At 39.3% G+C, this 21,579-nt stretch overlaps 1 protein-coding gene across 16 annotated transcripts in view; it reads left to right on the top strand.

Moving 5' to 3' along the window:
* NRXN3 (neurexin 3) overlaps positions 1-21,579 on the top strand; it is a 1,902,419-nt gene that overhangs the window by 1,836,392 nt on the left and 44,448 nt on the right. For 11 of the 16 annotated variants that reach the window (XM_030884921.2, XM_045287967.1, XM_030884919.2 and 8 more), the window contains one exon: positions 3,002-3,080. In XM_030884921.2, coding sequence (XP_030740781.1) covers positions 3,002-3,080 — 79 coding nt within the window. Of the gene's footprint in view, positions 1-3,001; positions 3,090-21,579 lie in introns of all 16 variants that reach the window. The other 5 variants (XM_045287970.1, XM_045287968.1, XM_045287966.1 and 2 more) reach the window with 1 other exon arrangement.

Raw genomic sequence — 21,579 nt, 5'->3', positions numbered from 1 at the left:
GCTAAACTGCATGGCAGAGAAGCATGTCGTATTAGAGGAGACAGAATGAAGGTGAGAGGAAACCAGTGAATAGCCTTTTGACCTCAAAACTAGTAGTACTTTCCCTGGAAATGAAACAAAACAAAAAAACAAATCCTAAACTACAATTTACCCTGTCATTTCTTTTGTGCCATAAAAAAGAAGGTATCTGTTTTAGAGCTAAAATACACATTGCGTTACTAATTATACTAGTGTGTTCTTGGTGTCCAGTGGAGAGTTGCATCCTATTTTCAACATTTACTCCATGACCACAAACCCCTGGTGGTCATGCAGCTAAGTGAGAGGCTGCTAAGCCGGTCATTCAAGCCCCCAGCCACTCAGTGGGAGAAAGATGTCACGGTCTATTCTGTACAGGTTACAGCTTTGGGAATCCCATTGGCCAGTTCTTTCAAGTTAGAATCGACTTGACAGCAATGAGTTTTTGTTTTTGTTGCATTGGCTTGTGTGTTGTTGTTGTTCCTTCGTGGTCTTTTTAAACTGTATCATCTGGCCTTTGATTCTGGAGACAAGCTCATAAGCTTTTCATTAACTCACTAGATTCCACTCACCACTAAGGGCCACCGCTAGTTATTCCCCACATGGTTCACGCGGCAATACCCTTAGAGCCACATCACCAAGCATCCACTCCTGACTGAGTCCAATTTAGAACAAATTCCTAAGTGTTTCTCAGGATGACCCTTCCTGAGGAGTTTGTTGGAGTCCCAGGGTGGGCGACTGTGCTCAGCTGCTAACTGAAACATGGGTTGTTTGAATCTACTCAAGGGGGTGGGGGGGCGGTCTCAGAAGAAAGACTGGAGGTTCTGCCTGGGGGAGAAAACACCCTGCCCCTTCAGATCTTTGGAGCACAGTTCTACCCTGCCACAAATGGTGTCCTCGGGAGTCAATGTTGTTTCAAGGTCAACTGGTGAATACAAGGATTTTTTGGACATTTCTCCCCCATGAAATTTTAGTATCACAGGTATATGCATACATCATTTAGGTCACCTCATCTTTTGGAGGGCCACCAGTCATTATAATTTCGAAGATCACCCACCATCAGCAAAACCGGATTTACTACCTTGCGGTGACATTGCCCATAATGACAACGGGGCTTCAGATTAGTGTTTTCCCCTTATAATTTCTTTCATCCCTGGTTCTCAGCTCCTTTACTGAGTAGCTGGAATTGAACCTGCATCAGACACAGCAGGAAATACCAAGGAGGCATGCTCACCTGTCCCCTAATACCAATCACAGTGCTTTGGGATGCGACATCCAGCTTCCTTTCTGGAAATGAAACATACAATGGCGTCTAAGATTCTAAAAAGTATGCTGAAAACGTCCTTCTTCTACTAACTAGAAGGAGGAAGAGGGGATTCAGTGTCTCCCTGTTAGACGTAGAAGATCAATACGGTGGTTGAAGACCCCTCTGTGCCAGTGTCAACGAAGTGAGATCAGTGACCTCCTGGGCTTTCCTGCTGTCCTTCACTGGACCCAGGAACTGGACACCTAGCATTTCGGTCTTAGAAGATGTGGTGTGAAAACACTAAGCATAGAGTTCTCGTGTAAAAGAAGGTCTATCCAAGTCAATTAGGAGGCCACAAACATAGACTGGTCTTCAGATCTTCTGGAATCCTTTCTATCTTACTGACTAGCTGTGTGTCCTCCAGAAAGTCGCTTACGTGCTTTGTACCTCACTTCTCATTGAAATGATAATAATCCATGCCTAAAGGGTGATGATGAGGATGTTTCTAATAATAATAATTATAACTAAGTTTAGGTACAGACCTAGCATAAAATTTGGCTAATGGTAACTGCTCACTAGGCAAGGAAACCATTTAGTAATTTCATCTTCCATTTGGATGTGGAGTCCGAGTCAGTGGTGAGAAGCACCTGTATTGTGGACACCTTATAGGCATGTTGCTGTTAGATGCTGCCCCGTTGACAAGTTGACCTTGACTCAGAGCAGCCCCATGAGGTTCTTAAAGCTATAATCTTTATGGGAACAGAGCACTGGGTTCTTTCTCATTATTGTAGCCTGGTGCTGAATCATGGTGTCACCAGGCCTCCTAGTAGGCGATGGATTTGGGTTTTGCGTGCCATCTGTATATTTACTCATCTTTTCGTAGTATCACCCACTTTTCGTAGTATGGATTGGGGATATAACTGGTGTCTGGTACAGAAAATAGTCTTCTCACCAGCCATGGAGCAAGGGCCCTTCTCCCTGTCAATAACCACTGTCACCTATATACCTGGCAGTAGATGCCTGACCTTGGGGCATGTCTGCAGAGACAGTTAAAAGGAAAGCATTCACTCAAGTTGAACTATTACCATGACAGTGAAAACACAAAAGCAAACTACCTCTCTGCTCACTCTAGCAACAGCCTCACCCGTGTCCAGAGTCGGCCCCAGTGTCTCTCTGCTGGTCCACATTACTAATTCAGCTAATTGCAGCAATTACACGAAGAAATTGCTGCTAGCGAGGGAAGCCATTATGCTGTTCCTGAACAGACTGCCTTCCGCAGTGTTCATTAATTATGCCAGCTGATAGACTCACAATCACCAAACCATGCACTTGAGCCCACACACCATCCACATGGAAGCCCTCTCAAAGCTGCAGCAACTAGCTGCTCTTCTGGCCATTCTCAATAGCCTTGCTCTTGCCCTTTTGGTTTTAAAATGTGAAATTCAAGTGGGGATAGAAGCACCCTGCCCATTATGATTTATAGGAACACGATAGTCTTGAAATACCTGGAACCAGCTGGGGCAGGTGCCCTTCTGCCCACAGGCTATCTGCACCCAAAGCCTTTCCCAACTCCCCAGGAGTTAAAAATACTCCGCCCTACAGCCTGCCGTCATTAGAAAAAGAGAATCAGTAATAATCATAACAGGCAGAACACAGTGATCAGTCTCTGCTGCCTTTATTCACTGATCTCTCTCCCTCTCTCTCTCCCCCTCCCCTCTTCTTTTCCTTGGACATGCACAGCCAACATCAGATGACCTTGTGTCATCAGCTGAATGTTCTAGCGATGATGAAGACTTCGTTGAATGTGAACCGAGTACAGGTAGGTCAGGTCAGTCTTGTTTTGCTTGCTTTCTTTTATCATTTGCCAAAAAAAAAAAAAATACATATATGTGAATATATACATGTTTTCTATGTACTATAGTGTGTTAATGTGTGTATATCCTATATCTATATATGTATAACCACACATATATAAATATAATATATAAGCAGAAGCATCGAATCCCATGGAATGAGTGATAAGATTCCCACAGAAATTTGTAGTCAGTCCCTAATCACTAAAAGAAAAATCTATCATGTGGGAGCTAAATTGGGGCAGGTGGATTTCCAGTTAAACCACCAGAAATAAAAAGGGGTAGCAGGTGGGGAACATGAAGAGGTTGATATTAAATGAGATAAAAAAGTAGGAGCCCAAAGCGGAACCATAATGATTGGTCAACAACTTTGAAGCCTCCTGGATTGTTGGGAGCCAAAGCGACAGATAAGGCAAAAACACAACAAAGCGAGAACACAGTTCTCCATGGGATTTCAACAGCAGTTCACATGGTATGCTATTTATACTAATTTGGTTCATTGTGTGTCTAGAGAACTTATGAATCCATAAAATAAAGTGAACCAAAATTAGTACTGAACCACGCATGTCAACAGCTGTGATGCTTCAACATGTAGCGACTGTGCTGAAGTTGATAGGACTTTGGCGATTAGAAGCTTCAGTGTGTTCCCTTTTTTGGACTCCGATACATTGTGATGTTTTATGGTCTTTCTTTATAGCAAGCTATACATGCTATGATCTCTAGTAGGAATTTTATATAGATATAAAATAGAGAACAGATATCATTGAATTTCTGTGTATATTTAATGGAATTAAAACTGGAGTTGTGTTAGGATCTTATTTTAGCAAAGGCTGAACATAATAAAAAGAATTTCCTAGTTGATTCTTTTCATTATTTTATTTTTCCTCTTTTTTAATAAGAGACAATCCGTTGTCTTTGGCTATTTTTGGCCAATTTCAAAGACATTTGAGCTTTTGGGGTGTGTGTATAGAATATACAAAACAAACAAAAGCAAAAAACTCCCAATTTCTTATTCCAAAATAATTGACAACGATTGAAGCCAGACTCCTTAGTGACTTGCAAGTGGCTTTGGATCCAGGAAGTTCTATAGGTTCCTGTCCTTAGTATTATAGGAACAGATCCATGATAAGCAGGGATGTTCCTTTCTAGAGTGTGATGCATTCTTTCGGGAATCCACACGCATGGAATGAAAAGAAATCTGTGTTAATCAGATTTGTTCAGGTTATCAGTTAATAATCTCAGTGTGTGAACTTTAGGGAAGCAGGCTACTTCCTCTTTCTCCTGTGAAGGGGCTGGAGAGCTCAAACCACTTTAACAGAGCAATGGCTAACCTACTGGGCCACTGAGGCTCCTGATTTAAAAGCCAAATGAGGAAAAAACCAAAGTAGTTTTGGCTCGTAGTGACCCTCTAGGGCAAGGGGGAACTGCCCCAGTGAGTTTCCAAGACCAGCTCTAGAAGGGGACAGAACAGGTCATCTTTATTCAGCAGAGCGCCTGGGGGTTTCCAACGACTTGCGAACCATTGGAGCCCAACTTGAAGGTCTAAATCCAATGCCAACATTTCTGAAATAATAGAATTACATCTAGTTGGGGGTGGCAAAACAATGTTACAACAATGTGCTATGTTCTGTAGGGGACTTCTGGGGCAGAGCAGTGGGGTGAGGATTTGACCCCCTCTGCCTAAGGTGATTCAGTTCATCACATTAGAACAATAAGCCTTTCCTCTTTCAAAATAGCTGCCTATAAAGTGTTCCTATTAAGTGATTTGAATAAACAGGATGGTTGCAGAAGCATTATGTATGCAAGAAGGAAGTAGATCTTCCAGTTGCTGCCTAGAGAGAAGGTGTTTTGCCCTGGGGATCTGATTGGTTCTTATGTGGTTTACATGCAGAGATAGCTCTCAAGCCCTATTTCCCATTAAACAGGGAATAGTTCTCTGGCCTTTTACATTGCCCCCCAAAACAATAAGCATGAAGCATACCCATGGTTTCTGGGGCCAGGTCTTAATGCTGCTGCCTACATGAAAAGTTTCTATTGCCTGTGAAGCAACAGGAAATAGTGACCCCAGCTCTAAGGTTTGCTAGAAATACACCAAACTTGATTCACTACACAGGTCTGATTCTACTCTATTACTTTGCCTTCTCTCACATGGTTAGCGAGTTTATTATGTTTTACCTGTTCCACTTGTCGGACCTTTCATTTCTACAAGTTATTTCTTGGTTAGTTTGGAAATACTGGAAGGCCTCGCTTTTCATCATTGTGGGCGGTTGGCTGTATGGTATCATCCAACCCCTTTTGTTTTCCTGTGGACATCAGCTCTACATGAAATTATTTTTCTGATTCAATGTTCTTAAATTAAAATGGATTTCAAAGCTGCCAATTTTGAGCGAGATGTAAGCGATTGCCTTTTTTCAAGCTCAGAAACTATTTGACTATTTAGACTCTATAGTATAGGTATTGATTCTGTGACCATGGGTTTGGTTGTGGTAAGGAGCCATGGTGGCGTAACCGTTAAAGCATTTAGTTGCTAGTCCAAAGGTCAGTAGTTCTGGCCCACTTGCCACCCGAGAAAGATGTGGTTAGTCTGAGAAACCCTATGGGGGCAGTTCTACTCTGTCCGATGGGACTGATTATGAATCACTTCGATGGCAGTGGGTTTGGCTTTGGTTTTTAATTGTTTTATTGCCATATAACCCACCTATCATACAATTTAATAGCGCTATCATCTTATGAAGAGTTTTGCAATCAGCACCACAATCGATTTCAGAATATTTTCTTCTGCCGTGAACTTGTTGACTCTCGATTTCCCCCAACCTCACCTCTCTGCCCCCAGGTCCCTATCTGTTCTCTTATTATTCCTGTAGCTTCACAGGTCCTAGATTTCCTATAGAGAAAATCATAGAAAACCAAAGCAAGGAACAGATAAATGAGAGGACAACAACAATAGACTGGCTTTGTTTCTTCGTCATTTGATGTAGCTTAGTTATATCGTGTTTGTTTGGAGACAACATGATTTAGGTTTGGATGATACCAAACCTGAGTAGCTAATGAATCTCAAATATTGGCTGTATACTTTTCTATCGAAAATATGTAAACAATTACAAATAAAACAGAATCCTAACTAAATCATGCTATCAAGATCACAGAGAAAAGACCCAATTCACATCTGTTAATCAGGATAGTGTAACTCTCAAAATAACTCACCAACTTAAAACTGAAGAATATGTTTCCTACTGCTAACTTCCTCTCCCTTTAAACAGCTGAAATACAGCCCATTGAATTATTTAAAACTATCATTTTATATAAGTAAATATTGCCCTATCAAAACATATTTATTCCACAAAAAAGAATATTTGCATTTCCCCCATACCTTCTCTTCCTAACTCATTTTATAATGAGTCACAGGAAGATTCTGTTTTCCGATCATTTACTTTAAGGACCTAAAATTGAATTTTTAATGATAAAATCATAATGAAGCTATCTGCATCAATTGAAAAAATTCAGAAGCCTATTTGAATAGCTGTTTGAATATCTAAAGGTGGGGATCAGAATTTTAGCTTTGCTGTTATAAGCTTTGCCGGTCTTCTGCACAAAAGAACTCTGAGTCTGCTTAATATTTCAAATTAATTTCTTTGCATATAAACCTTTTCTTCCTAAGCACACTTCTATTGATATTAAATTGTGCAGTAAACTCACATTTCAATGTCCTTCTCCAATAAGAAAAGGAGATGAACTGAAAAGAGGCCAAATTACTATCAGAAAAGGGAATTCCCTTGTGAAATTACAAAAGCAAAATAACAATGAAAATCTTTAGCAGATTCACATCTGTGATCTAATAATTTCTGAAATACAAAGAAATTGATGAAATTTGCTCTGCCTTCCTCCTCCTCTTTGTCCTCAACTCTTATCCTCAATAGCTTTATCTTGATAAATAGAAATCAAATCAAAACAAACATAGTCTCACCTTGGTTTTGTATAATCAGAGATTGACTTCCTGTTTTCTATATTTATAGTTTCAATATTCTAAAAGATCACGGATGGGAGCGGCATATAACAGAGACGATAATAAACAGAGATTTCATATCCACCCGAGAAATCTTCATGGCTATAATTAACAACCACATTGATTCATTCATTTTGTTATCCTGAGGTACATTTTTCAGGTTGTCAATTAGCCAGGCTTTTTGCATCAACTTTTGCTGAATGTCCTTTGATCAAATCCCAAGGGACAGCACTTCCACCAGAGGGCAGACAGTAAAAGGAAGTAAACATGAAACACATCCCTCTATCGATAGGGCTCTGCTAAACCACTCTCATAATGGCTGCATTCAAGGAGATGTTTAAACTAATGGCAGTAATCCGAGATCACAAAATAATCACTATTCCCTAAATGGGTCTCCGATGTATTTTACTTACCAAATCTATAGCCTTCACATTTGCATTTGGTTTTGGGGGTACTTTACTCTCAGAGTACTGCCCAACAGAAGCTGGATGAATTTAAGCTTGGCACAGCACAACGAGCCAAGCCATAATTGCATTTTCCAGGTGGGGCTGATTCCTTTATCTTTATCAAGTTGAGATGTCTCAGTATCATATTGATAATATGGAAATCTGCCCCTGAGTTGTAAAAGCATACCCAAACATTTGGGCTTTTATTTGCTGAGGCACTGTAGAAAATGTGGCTTGAATGTTCAGAAAACCATACCCTTCTAATGAAGAATAAAGAGAAATAGGTATTTTACTTGCCAGAATCTGTAAAAGACAAAGTACAAATGTGCTGATCATTTGTCCTAAACATGGCCTTAGGTGTTTGTTAAAATATATACACACAGTTTGTCATTAGTGGATTCAGCAAACTTGAAAAGTTAGAAATAGGTGTGCTTTTATTACCAAAAGGTAGAGATTAATGAGATCATTCACTGGTTTAATTTTAGAAAGCTAGTCTACATGGAAAGCCATGATGGGTAAATGAAATCAAGTTCAGAGTGCATTCGTCAAGTGGGGACTCAGTGGACACTAGGACGTCAACCATCTGCATAAAACACTCTAGCAATGTCTGAGTATCACAGCATTCCGTCTCATTTTGAAGAACTAAGTTCCATTCAATCACATTTTGAATAAAAGGATAATAGAAGTAATCTAAGATAAACATTTTAGCTCAGGAAGAGGATTTTAAGTAGATGTAAACTTAATAAATTGAACCTTGGTCAGTTCTGCATTTGAGATCTAATGCATGCTCAATGTACACAAAAACAAACATTATGTACATATTTTGGTCTAGGCTTAATCCTAGAAAAATCTAAATTTCCTTAATGGACCTGCAAATTAATAGGATATGTTTATGACAGCATTAATGTTACAGCTGCTATCTTTTCTCATTAATCTCACGGTATCACATTTTTAGCCCAGTTCAAGCCTAAACCAAACAAAATTTTAAGCTATCAGAATAAATATGAGTATGTTCTCTTTAAATCACTAATGATAAGATGCCTTAAAAATCAGAGTAAGAATAGAAATATGAGTATAAGAAAGTTTTACCAATTGGCTATGGCATTTTAGACATCTATAGCTCCTGGTTTACCATTCTTATGACTATTATGACAAAAGCAACACGTTAACTTCTTTCATGTTGAAACTGAAAACAATTCTATTAACTCTGTTACCTAAGACTTTTTGGTATGGGTGAGGATGAAGGAGGGAGGGGATCAATCAGGTCAATGTGCAAATGCACATGCTTCCTTTGAAAGGTTCAATAAACGCAACACTTTTAGATGACTCCTATGTATAGACACTGGACTGGGTCTTGGGAATTACAAAAAAAAGAGCCTTTTTTCCCCTGGTGCTCACACTCTATTAGGGAAAGCAGTCATGAAAATAAAGGGAAAAAAAGGGAGGGAAACAATGTGGATTTACAATGAATGGAATTGCCAGGGACATGATCTAACTTATAAGGAGAAGTGAGTAACTCAGGAAATAGCCTGCCCCTCCCAGGGGTAACCAAACAACAACGGAGCAACTCGCTGCCATCAAAGTCGATTCCAACTCCTAACCCTGTAGTTTAAATTAAAAATAGTATCATTCAGGAAATAGCTTCTTTAAACTGCTCAGGTCTTTGGGGGACTCGGGTAGGCTGGTCATAGTGAAGGGAGAATTAACCCATGAGAACTTCCTGGTTTCAAATCTGATGCATGTTGTAGAAAATGATTGAATTTAATGAGATTGTTGAAAAATTCAACCAGAAAAAGAGGGGTTGGGTTTTAGAAAAGAAACTTTTAGGAATTTTATTTTATTCTTTTGTTCCGTGTTTTCTCCCATAATCTCCAAATATATATATATATATATATATATATATATAACTGTGCGTGTATATATGTACATATACTCATATATGCATATAATATGTGTATACTAAATAGATATATAGCCTTTAGTCAATATATACATATATATGTATATACAATAAAAATAGACTAATGTAAGCAGAGATTAACAACAGCCCCTGCCATCAGTCATGTGTTTACACAGAAATTCACACCATCATTCTTAACCAGCATTAGCCAACATAGACATGCATGATACTGTTGTAACTTGTTGGAAAAAGCATGTGGAGTTTCTTTTTAGGATTTGTTTTCTTCTTGGTCATAATCTTAATGGTTATTCCATAATTCAGTTATCCTTGGGAAGAGTGGAGAGAAAAATTATACAGATATATCTATGCATATATATATACACATCTCTGTATGTATATATATGAATAGACATATATCTTGTATATATTTAAAAAACATTTTATGTTGTTTCACCTCATCTTGTGCCGCATGAATTTTTGGTGGTTCAATTTACTTTATTTTCTTTAATTCATATTCAGTATTTTGGTCATTATGGCTAATTTTAGCTCATTGCTATACCTTTATGAATAATTATAATCATTATGTTTTAAATAATGAAAGATATTTATATATACAAATCAAACGAGGCAACAAAATCTTTTCTTGCCATCCTCGTCTTGAATATCTCCCCCTTCAGCATAACCCATCAGTAGCAATACTCAAAACAAAGTGAGTCCCCCCAAAGCCAAGAAAGTTGTGTACAAAAGAATGAAGTAGCAAGTTTCCCTCTTCCTCCTCCAATACATATTTTCCTTTTAATTTTATTCCTTTTCCCTTTTTTATTTTTCCCCATATCTGCACAAACTATTTCCCCCTTACTCCCCTGTATGACCATGTAAATAAAATGAAAGACGACAAGTCGCTCACACACAAAAAATTTAAAGAACACATAAAAGCAATCAACACAAACACATCCTCCCCACGAATTTCAGATGGCATAAAAAGCATTTTATTGCAGGCATAGAGTATTTGTTGCATCTTTATTGCTGGATAAGCCCAACATCATCGTGTGGCATGCAGTGACGGTTCTGTAGTGAATCAGCTGACCATGGCCTCCATCCCCGGTGCATGGCCGTAACCACGCCATCCTGTGTTCCATTCACGTGCCACGTCCTCACGAACCCAGCGAGTCCAGTGTACGAGTTGTGGGGATACTTTTCTTTGTAGATATAATTTCATGGACTCTCATTTTTATTATGATTTCCATTGGGTCACAGAGGCCCGTAGACCTGTTCTTGCAGCATCTCTACCGTTTCGTTCTTAAGTTTGCTTTCCTTGCCACAGCAGTTAGTGTGTGTCTCTTGTCTGGCACATCTGTCTTGTCCACCTGTCTTGGAGTTCACTGTCATGGTGTCCTTCTGTGATTCTGTTCTCTGTTTGTAAGATGTGGTTTGAACCCCCTCCCTTTCTTTCTCGCCTCCCCATTGCCTGTACGTTTAACCTTACTCCTAGGGAACTTCACAAAGGAACAGAGCAAATTATCAGTCGAATTATAAGACTGATCCTGTGGTTTGCATCTGAAAGTCATAAGATGCACTTTTTACCTGATTAATGAGGCAAAACTTACGATGGGAAATTACTACCACTAATAGCCTGCCAACAACCGCCTGGGTGACAAAAAGAAACCCTTGTTGATTTCTCCAGCATAATTGAAGAGGTTGACTGTTAAAGGTATTCATGTAAGGGCTAATTTCCGAAAAGTCTTTCTGTAGATGAATAATCTAGTTAGGACCATTTCCTCAGGAACAGATCCACAAAGCATTGTTCAGAGAACCCCAGTGAGGAAATGAGGTTCTCTCTGCGAGACAGAGGGGTACCTTGCTCCTGAATGGGTGAGGAATTGGTGAACATGTGGATGTATTTTATTATGAAATTCATTTATGTTTATGTATTTGGTTAAAATATAAATGTGTTCCACAAGGCATCTGAGAGGTTGCTTTTTTGTAATTCACAGGTTCTAGCTCATAACTCATGCATGTTCTGAGTTAGGCTTATCTTTCATCTTTTAGTATATGTAAATGGAATTTTAAAGGTTTGTGAGAGCTCCTTAGTATAGTAGTAAGTATTCCTGCCTGTCAAATAATTCCATTATCATTTTAACAGTTTTATTGGCATATAATTCACATAGCACACAATTCAGTGATTTAATCATATTCAAAAGAGTTGTGTAATCATCATAGAAATCAATTTTAGAGCATTTCTCTCTTTTGTGTACTCACTATTATTAGCTCCCAATTCCACCCAACCACCCTTGCTATAACCCTAAACAACTATTAATACAATTACTATTTCTATAGATTTACCTATTCTGGATTTCATATACAGAAAAACATGCCAAAAAATCACAAAACTAAAAAAAATAAAATAAAACAGAAAACTTCCATTAAAAAGGGAGCAGACAATATTAAAAACTAGAATAAATTTAACATGGGTCAAAGGGAAGAAAGGTGATAAAGTGTTAAATTTCAACCTAACTGCATTTGTATTAACCCTCCTTCCAATGCACCCTGTCTGAGAGCAAGGCTAGTCACATTCTTGATCAATGGTCAGAGGGACTTCACCAGAGGCTTACTCCACCTGAGAACCTTGTCAATAGAGTTGGGCTTTTGCTGTGAAAATTCCATTATCTTTTAATTCCATTTCAGTGAACTTTTCAAAAATTAGAGAGCCAACGCTTGGACTTAGCCCTCGATTTTTTTCAGTTCTATTGTCAAAGTAGAGAACACGCCCGCGTCATGACTTATGAGACAGGCTCTGAATTTCCTGAGGCAGAAGGAGAGGAGAGTGCTCAGTTCCCCTTCTCACGTGCTGAGTCACACTTGAACACGCAGAGGCAATTCGCCGCACAATTCAGAAGAACCTGGTTGTTTTCATGCTTATAATATTATCTTCACCCAGTTATTCATGAGGACTGAGCAAGAGCATGGGAGACCAAAAAATAAATAAATTGTCCATGATCAGCAATGGATTAAAGCTGTTTGAAACTGGAAGTTAAGTCCATATATTGAATCATGGGAGGGCTGTTCTTTGCTTCTTTTTTGTATAGCTAAAGAAGAGAAAATCAAGGCCAGGGGAAATTATGAGCTTTCTGTACTAAAGGGAGTCCATGTATTACAAGTTAGTAGTTCAAATCCGCCTAGAGGTATCTTGCAAGTCACCTGGAGATTTGCTTCTGAAAAATCAGCCATTAAAAACATTATGGAGCATAGTTTTGTTCTGACACATATGCGGCCACTGTGAGTTATAATTGACTTGATAGTAACAATTTGTCAAGAACTTTCTAATGAGGAAAGGAAGGGGAAGAGGAACAAAGAAGGGAGAGGGGAGAGGAAGCAGGACAGGAAATAGGGATTTGAAAGAGGGGCATTGATTCTGAGCCAGATATAACGATGTGCTGATAAATAGGCAAGCATTGGAATGAACACACAAAGTCTTGTTTTGCAATGTTTGGTGATGTCGGTGGTGTAAAATGGTGTAAAAGTATCATGGCTGATTGCAAGTCACTAGTATAATAGCCCTTCACTCAGAAGTGGGAAGATGCCCAGTAGTACACAACTATATTGTCGTGGCACGGGACAGGTGGCTACCGTGCTGTTTTTGTTGTTAGTTGCCACTGAGTCTGCTAGGACTAACGGTAGCTCCATGTGTGTTCCCCAGGGTTTTCAAAAGTGATTTTTCAGAAGCAGATTACCCATAGGCCTGCCTTGTAAGGTGAACTCTGGGTGGGCTCGAACCACTAACCTTTGGGCTCATGGTTAAGTGCTTAACTATCTGTGACCCTCCAGAAAACCTTGTAGGTATTAGAGATGCCAATGGCCTCAAAAGTCTAGGTAATATTAAAAATGCCAAAATAAGATAGTGATGAGTTTTAAGTACTTTTCTCACAGAGGCAACTTGGAAGAAAGCCTTGACTATCTACTTGTAAAACCGAAATCAGCCATTGAACATCCGATGCAGCACAGTTCTACTCTGCCACACAGGGATATCGTGAGTCGACTAGACAACGGGTTTTTTAAAATAATTGTTTAATTGTAATTGTATACTAGTTGTTTTTAATAATGGCTGCATTTATCAGCCAGCTAGCAAAATTCCTGAAAGTGGAGCCAGCCCCCCACTAGCTCATGTCCTCTGTGAGGTGCGGTCACGCACATGGCTTTACTTAAGTCTCCTGTTTGAGTTATTATAAAGAAGACACTTTGGGGGGCATATCACGATTGAAAAAACTTGAAGCTCAGAAAATGTTATGTTTTAAGCCTGTGTACCCGAGTACAAGTGGCAGAGGCTAAATTTGAACCCAAGGGAGTTTGACTCCCTTCTTGATTTTCTTTCCATTGCAGTAGGAACAGGCATAAACATGCACTGAAAAACAAAAGTTGTGAACTATGAGGTGTTCCTTTGTAGAATTCAGCATGAATGGAATTCCCCTGTTGTCCCGAGGAGGCTCTTTAGGAAACAGATAATGGGAGTTCAAGTGTATTACACGGTTGTTTCAGTGGCAACATGATGTTAATGAAATAAGGGCAGGGCTCCTGACCTTCTGTCTATAAAGGTCACCAAAACCATGCCTGCTACCGCGTGAGAATATCTGCTTCAACTTTTCTGCTTCAAAACAATTTTTGTTTCCTCATAATAGACTTGTCCAATACTCCTCCCTAAGTATATACTCAGGCTGATCAGGGTGGTTCTTAGCTTTTCAAACCGTGTTGACCAAGCTCTAGAAAGACTATAATAGATGCACTTCTTAGCACATGAGTTTAAGCTTCAGCATAACTCCATTATTCAGTGGTTATGTTTTTGTAACTTTTAAAAAAGAATGAACTTTATTCAGTTACAATATGTGGTGCTTGGTCATTAACCAACTGCCTACAGAAAGCTATCCATGCCCTTGGCCCTGCATTTTCTCACAAAGTCAAACGAATACGGTAACCTAAAAACAGTGTGTGAGTCCTTGCAGATAACGGTTGCAGTTTGGGGGTTTAGTTTGGTTTTGAATTTTGCTATTAGATACTTAGTCATTGCTTGGTAAGAAGCACTGGAGAAATCTTGGAATTAAAAGGGAAGACTTGCATCTTATTAGTCCTTCCAATTTGAACAACATAAATTCTCCGACTTGGTTTCTGATAGCGCAATAATTTATGTGGCTTTGGTGTCAGGCTTAGCCGCCCCTGCGGTCAATTTACAATATTTAATCAAGTCTCTCAGAGTAAATTTCAAGGCTTTTACTTGCAGGACTGCCACTGCAAAGTGTTCGGTCCTTAATTCAGTGAATGTGTATTGAACACATGTATGCATATTATCAAGTGGGTCAGTAACAGAATCTTTGCCTTCCGTGTGGGAGACCTGTGGAAACCTCATGTTGGGATTCGTATTGAGCTATAGTGACCCATCACGTGATCATGGACCCACTTGCAAAAGTGGATCATCAGGCCTTTCTTCCTAGAGCACCTCAGGCTAGAAGCTGTATGAAACCTTGGTTAGCATCATCGCAACTCAGCAAGTCTCCACTGACAGGTGTGGGTTAGGATTGTGGGTGTTGTTGAGGAAAATTGGCCAGAATTCAACCCAGTTGAAAGGCTTGAGACCCTGTGCTGTAAAGTTGTGCTTCAATCTTAGCTTTATAGCATAACGAACCCCTTTCTAGTCAAAATTAATGGCAATTGACAATATGTGATTACCAAATTCAAATTCAGATCAATTACCCAGAATAATAGGCAGCAAATTCTTCTTGAAAGGTCCACAGTAAATATTTGAGGGTTAGAGGGTCCTACAGTTCCAATTTCAACTTCTTAGCTCTGCTCTTGTCATGCCAAAGCAGTCCTCCCACAAAGTAAACTCACCGTGCTCAATGCTGATTCATAGCAGCCCTAAGGGACGAAGCAGACCGGCCCTGTGAGTTACCAAGTCTGTAACTCTTCATGGGACTAGAAAGCCCGACCTTTCTCCCCAAAGTAGTCATATGCGCACATGAATAATGCAGTATGTCTGGGTTACAATAAAACTTTATTTACAAAAATAAGTGTGGGGCTGATAGGCTACTTATTTGCTGACAGGCTCCTTATTTTTTGACCCCCTGATTCTGAGAAATCTGATGAATTAGAAATTTGTAGCACTTCTTTAAAACAAGTAAGTCACTCATGCCCATCTTACAATCAGTCTTAACAAGAATGTGATGAATTCTATAATAAATGCATGGGCTTACAAGACATTAAAAGCTCATACTTAAAAATTAAAAAGCTCATATTTTAAGATATCCCCTGCTATGGCTTTAAATATGCTATTACCCTTGATGATAAACATGGTTGAAATAATAATAATAGCAAACAAACAAAGCCAGGGTTATTTCCACTAGTACACTTTTTTTTCTATACGTTTGGCCTTTTGCCCTTCCTTTTGTAAATCTGTCTTTTACTTCCCCTACTTCTGCGGGGCCTGGGCTGCATTCTCCTCAGCTTTGAGACCTCTTAGGAAGTCGCTTCCGTGAACTCCAGCCCACACCCTGTGTCACATCTCCGTCATTCTTCCACAAACCTCGGCTGTGGGTCATTGAGCGGACAAACACCTAAATGACAGAGATGTGATGTTTGCAACCTGCTGCGATCTTCTTTCCTTATACTTCTTGGTTTGTAGTTTTATAAGTTTTGAGGTAAAAGTTAGAAAAAAACATTCTTTTTGACACAGGCTGTGGATGTGGAGAACCAAACCGAGGGCCACAATCTATAGTGTTTCTTTCTGCCTTGAGAGCTAAAGCGTTTATTTATATCTTAGCCCTCTGAGCATAGGAAGCGAGGTATTAGAGCATGTGGCGTGGGAAGGAGTATCCTATGTCCTGAGGTGAATAATGTGTTCTAGCACCTGGCAGAAGATTAGACAGAAGCTATGGAAAATGCTTGTTCAACGCTATATTTAGTATTACTGCTAAAATGGCATTGATTACTTACGGATTTTACTTTATGAAGTAATTCTCAGTCCCCTTGGCACATTTAACATTAAAGTCTATGGAGAAGTATTAAAGATTCACATATTAACACTGAATAAACTAAGAAGACAGAGCCTAATGTAGCCCAACCCCAGAGGGAGCATACGATTAACTGTTAGGAACTGAGATGTTCAGTAAAAGCAGTATGAGTTCTTTCCATTTGCAAGCCCACATGGTGTGGGGGGCTGCCTGGAGTTTGAAGTCCTGAACTACGGTTCAGAAAAATAAAATAAAATAAAGAGACGAAGAGGCAAAGAGTAAAAATGATGCCATTAGGAGAGTCTATGGGGGAGGAAGTGCAGGTATCAGCTTTTCAAAATAGCTTACTTTGGAATTAGATTTTTAATCACTTTGAGACCAAAAGCAATTGGGGATAACAAATGAAACTAGAGTCAGCATCAGTGCTGGCATAATAATGGAGTCCTGGTGGCACAGTGGGTAAAACAGCTAACCTAGAATTCACACTGGAGGAGTAAGATGACAGCCTTGGAAACCCGAGGGGGCAGTTCTACTCTGTCCTACACTGTGTGTGTGTGTGTGTGTGTGTGTGTATGTGTGTGTGTGTGTGTGTGTGCATCAACAGAACTGCAGCGCGTGGGCTGACATGACAGGGATATAAAATTAAGTTCGTTGCCCCCACCTCACCCGATGACGTTTGTAATAATCTGACATTATATGTGTGGTTGCCTGAATTGTTTCCTTACTTTTCAGTTTATTTATGTATGTCGTGCCACTGAGTCTTGGTTAGCAATTCCTATAAAGCAAGATGGCAAACTCAGTTCACACAGAGGCTAGCTGGGTAACCTGAATGGATGTACTGGACCAGATGGGATACAATTGCCCACTGGGGGATGATGAGGAATGACAGAAAAATTCTCCTCTGTCAGTCCTTAAATTCAATGTACCACATGGAAAAACAAAGCACAAGGAGACACATAGTATTCTTAATTTTAGTTTTTTTTAAATACATTTAGACTTAGCCTTTTTAAAAGTTTGAAAAGTTTGCTCATGTAATGCTCATATAATATTTCTGAATTAAGGTATCATTCAATGACATTGATTATATCACGTTCCATACTTCTAAAGTTTGGGGTTTTTTCTAGTGTATTATTATTATTGTGATGTCTTCATTAATGTTCTCTATTTTCTGCTTATCATGGTCCAGTTGCGAGGATTGGGCTTTTCTTTGCACTAAGTTGTAATCCATCCTAAAGGTTGTAGGTTTTGATTATTCAGTAAGCGTGTCCCGTCCTCTTTGTTTATCACGAGCAAGGTTGTGTGACTTGCATGCCACAATTTGTGAATGAGCCCTTCTTATCCTTCATCTGATAGTTTAGCTTCTCATTATTTGTTCAGCAACATATGGAATAAGTAGAGTGAGAAGAGACACTCTGACACGCGCCTTTCTTACTGTTAAATCATGCCATATCCTCTTGTTCTGTGAGGATTACTATCTCTTGTTCTAGATACGGGCTTCAGAGGGACACAAATAAATGGTTTGAAGTTCTCATTTGCATGTTCTCCATAATTTATTTGATCCACAGATACAAAGCTCTCTGTATAGTCAATAACACACAGGTAAACATCATGCTGGCATTCTTTGCTCTCAACTAAGATCCATGTAACATCAGCAATGACTTTTTTGTTTCATACCTTCTTCTGAATCTGGCTTGAATTTCTGGCAGCATCCTGTCAATGTACTGCTGAGCCCACTCTTGAATTATCTTCAGCAAAACTTTCCTTGCAGGAGATATTCGTGGTATTGCTCAATAATTTTTCTCATTGTCTTGGAATCTGCACAAGAATGGATCTCTCCAAGTCAGTCGGCCAGGTAATTGTCTTCCGGAGCTCTTGACCTACACAATCCAGTCAATCATCATTGGGCTAGTTGAAGTTAGGATTGAAAATAAATCCCATGTGTTCTAAATTCACAATCCATGCCATTTAAATTCAGAACACATGACATTTTATTGATAGTATATATCAAGTTAGAAGAAAATCTAAAGGTTTTTATTTTATCTAAGATAGTAATGTACAGAGGATTCAGATTTGGTGATAAATCAATGATCTTTGCTCCATGGGCCCTGGTTACTTTTCAAGAAAGGGTACCACTGGCAAGTTTAGGGATCAAATCGACAACACAATAATCTATTTGTCAGAAAGAGAATTAAACAAGAGATTCTGGACAAACGGTGAAGCTAGCAGTGATTTGCAGGACAGTTTTTACAAGCACATGCTCAGTGGATGGTTTGCTAATGACACGGCCCTCTTAAGACCATAGAAGAAGTGATGCATTTGAATTGTGGGGCTGGAGAAGACTATTGAATGCGCCATGGACTGCTAAAAGGACAAATCAATCCATCTTGGAAGAAGTAAGACCAGAGTGCTCCTTAGAGGCAAGGGTGACATGACTTCATCTTACACACTTTGGACATAGTATAGAAAGAGACCAGTCCCTGGAGAAGAACAGGAGGTCAGGTCAGGTGGAAGGGCAGCGACAAAGGAAGGGCTTCAAGGAAATGAATGGACGCAGTGGCTATATCAATGTGCATAGGAACAACTGTGAGGTTGGCACAGGACTGTGTATTGTTTCGTTCTGTGTGGACAAGGTCACCATTGGTCAGAGTTAACACCATAGGCACCTAACACCAACCTTCCTAAACCAAGGGCAGAAGATTGGTGGGTGAATTAGAGCAATAGTCCCCAACTTCGAGTCCAAATCTTGTGCCAGGCTTTCCCAAGCTTTCAGTGATTCACAGTAAAATGATAAAAGTATGGACAAATTATAGAACCAGCCTGTATAAAGAGAGTGTGCCCTGGGCTTTTTGATGCTTAAATTGACTGTCTTTTAGAAAATCAATGTTTGATTACTATTTACAGCATTCTTAATTAGCAAAATAAAAGCAACTGTTAGTACTACTGACATATCCCAAGAACAATAGCCTTAAAATTGCCGTACTGGATTTGGTCAATTTTGAAGACCGAAGGCCTTTCTAAGTCTAAAATCGTATTGTGAACAAGATGATCTTGAGAACAAGTCATGTCTTTCACTGAGGGTCCAGAAACTTACTTAACTAAGCACAAGTCACATAGATGTTCAGATCATTTAAAAATCTCAATAAAAAGAGATACAATGCACAGAGAAGAACCATAAAAAATGGAGTGTACATATTGGTAAAATTCCAAAAATAAATTTATAGATATGAATAGATTGAAAGAAAATTAGAAGTTTCCAGACTCTGTGGAAAGATAATGAATGGCTCTAAAAAAGCCTCTGCAAATTCTTGATTTATTTTCTTCTTAAATTTTATAGCAAAATAGGGGAGGCTATTTTGATGAATTGAATTAGCCTATATTTGAGCTAAAATGATCCATCTTTGTATCAAGAGGAGGTCAAATACTATATATTCAAAGAATGGATGTAATCAAGACTAAAGGCAGTTGCTGAATTTGTATCTATCGTTCTCATCTCCTCTGTACTTGTCTGTCTCAGGTAATCTGAACCAGAAACCTTCTGCTTCATGATGTTTATCATCAAACTTTTTAACATATTGTAGATAATTCTTGCTACTAAGGAGTCAAATTAAGCTTACTGAGTGCCTCTGGGAACTCAGAGGTTTGCTGTCTTGAATCCAGAATGAAGATTTTATTAACGGTAACTGACTCATCTTTAGGTGATGGCGAATGGATGATTTTATATTGTTTTTTCCTCACTCAAAAATTTCGTTACCTTATTATCAAACAAATAGATATGTTATTTTTAAAGCATCAAAGACTAGTTTTAAAAGTCAAAAAGGGAAATCTGGAGGCTCTTTAGATAAAGGAACTTTGCCCGACTAATACGTCAAATATATGTACGAGGGGGCAACCCCCCCATAAAAATGGATTTTTTTTCCAAAGCTATGTATTTAAATTTTTTTTTACAAAACAACCTTATTACCTTCAAAGTACTCTCCATTACACTTAATATATGTGTCAAACCTGCGATTCCATTCTTGGAAACATTTTTCAAATTCATCTGTTTGGATGGCTGACAGCACCTCCCCTCATCTTTTCCTTTACCTCTTCTACATCTTCAAACCGCTGTCCCTTAATGTCCCTCTTCATTCGCAGAAACAAAAGGAAGTCACATGGAGGGACTTCAGATGAGAAAGGTGCACGGGGCAAGAGAGGCATGCTATTTCTTCCCCAAAACGAATGCACTGAGATGGCTGCGTAAGCAGGTGCACTGTCATGATGGCAAAGCTAGTCCCCCATCTGCCAAGAACCAGGCCTTTTTGTACCACACCATTAGGCTATCCTTTCAGAAGCTCTAAATAGAAAGTTTGATTAACCATTCGACCTGGTGGAACGAAAAGTCGACATTTCCATCCGTTCAGAAAGTTGACGGACTTCCAGAACGAGGTTTGTCTTAGATCGACATTTCACCTTTTTTGAAATGAGAAAACCACTCGTACACCTGAGTTTTTCCCACAGTCCTTATAAGCTGTGTTCAACATCACAATAGTTTCTGTGGCATTTTTCTGAGCAGGAAACAAAATTTCACAGCCACATGCTATTCTCTTAAATTGGCCATCACAAAGAGGTTTAAGCAAAACTGCCTTTATGAAAAAATTCTTTGTGGACAGAGAGAACCATCCCAGGGGACACCACTGGGTGCACCAACTCAGAACAAGTTGCTTGATGCTCGCCTAGTGGGGAAAGGAAAATGCATGCTATGAAAGCACCACTCTGCCCAGCGCACTTCCAGTTTTGGGGGGTGACCCCTCATATATATAATCGTTCCTTTTCCATGCGTTGAAATTAAGCTCTCGGGGGAAATGCATGGAGGATGATGATGGTTATGAGATGTGAGGTTCTATATAGTGGAATAGTGTCAATTCCCCAAAGGTTCAGTCTTTTTATCAGCTGACAAATGGTGCGTGGAAACACCAGGTGGTTGCATAGCAGCAAGGGCACAAGTTATAAAATGACACTATACTAGAATGTTCGTGCTTAGAAACCGGGAGTATGATTGATGGGTTTTAAAAAAAATTATTTTATTGGGGGCTCATACAATTCTTATCACATCCATACATCCATCCATTGTGTCAAGCACAT

Source organism: Echinops telfairi, unplaced genomic scaffold (assembly GCF_000313985.2).
Source record: "Echinops telfairi isolate 266 unplaced genomic scaffold, ASM31398v2 ScPeMD7_18;HRSCAF=68, whole genome shotgun sequence".
In the NCBI taxonomy this organism is placed as follows: Eukaryota; Metazoa; Chordata; class Mammalia; order Afrosoricida; family Tenrecidae; genus Echinops; species Echinops telfairi.
This window is presented reverse-complemented; position numbering and strand designations above follow the sequence as displayed.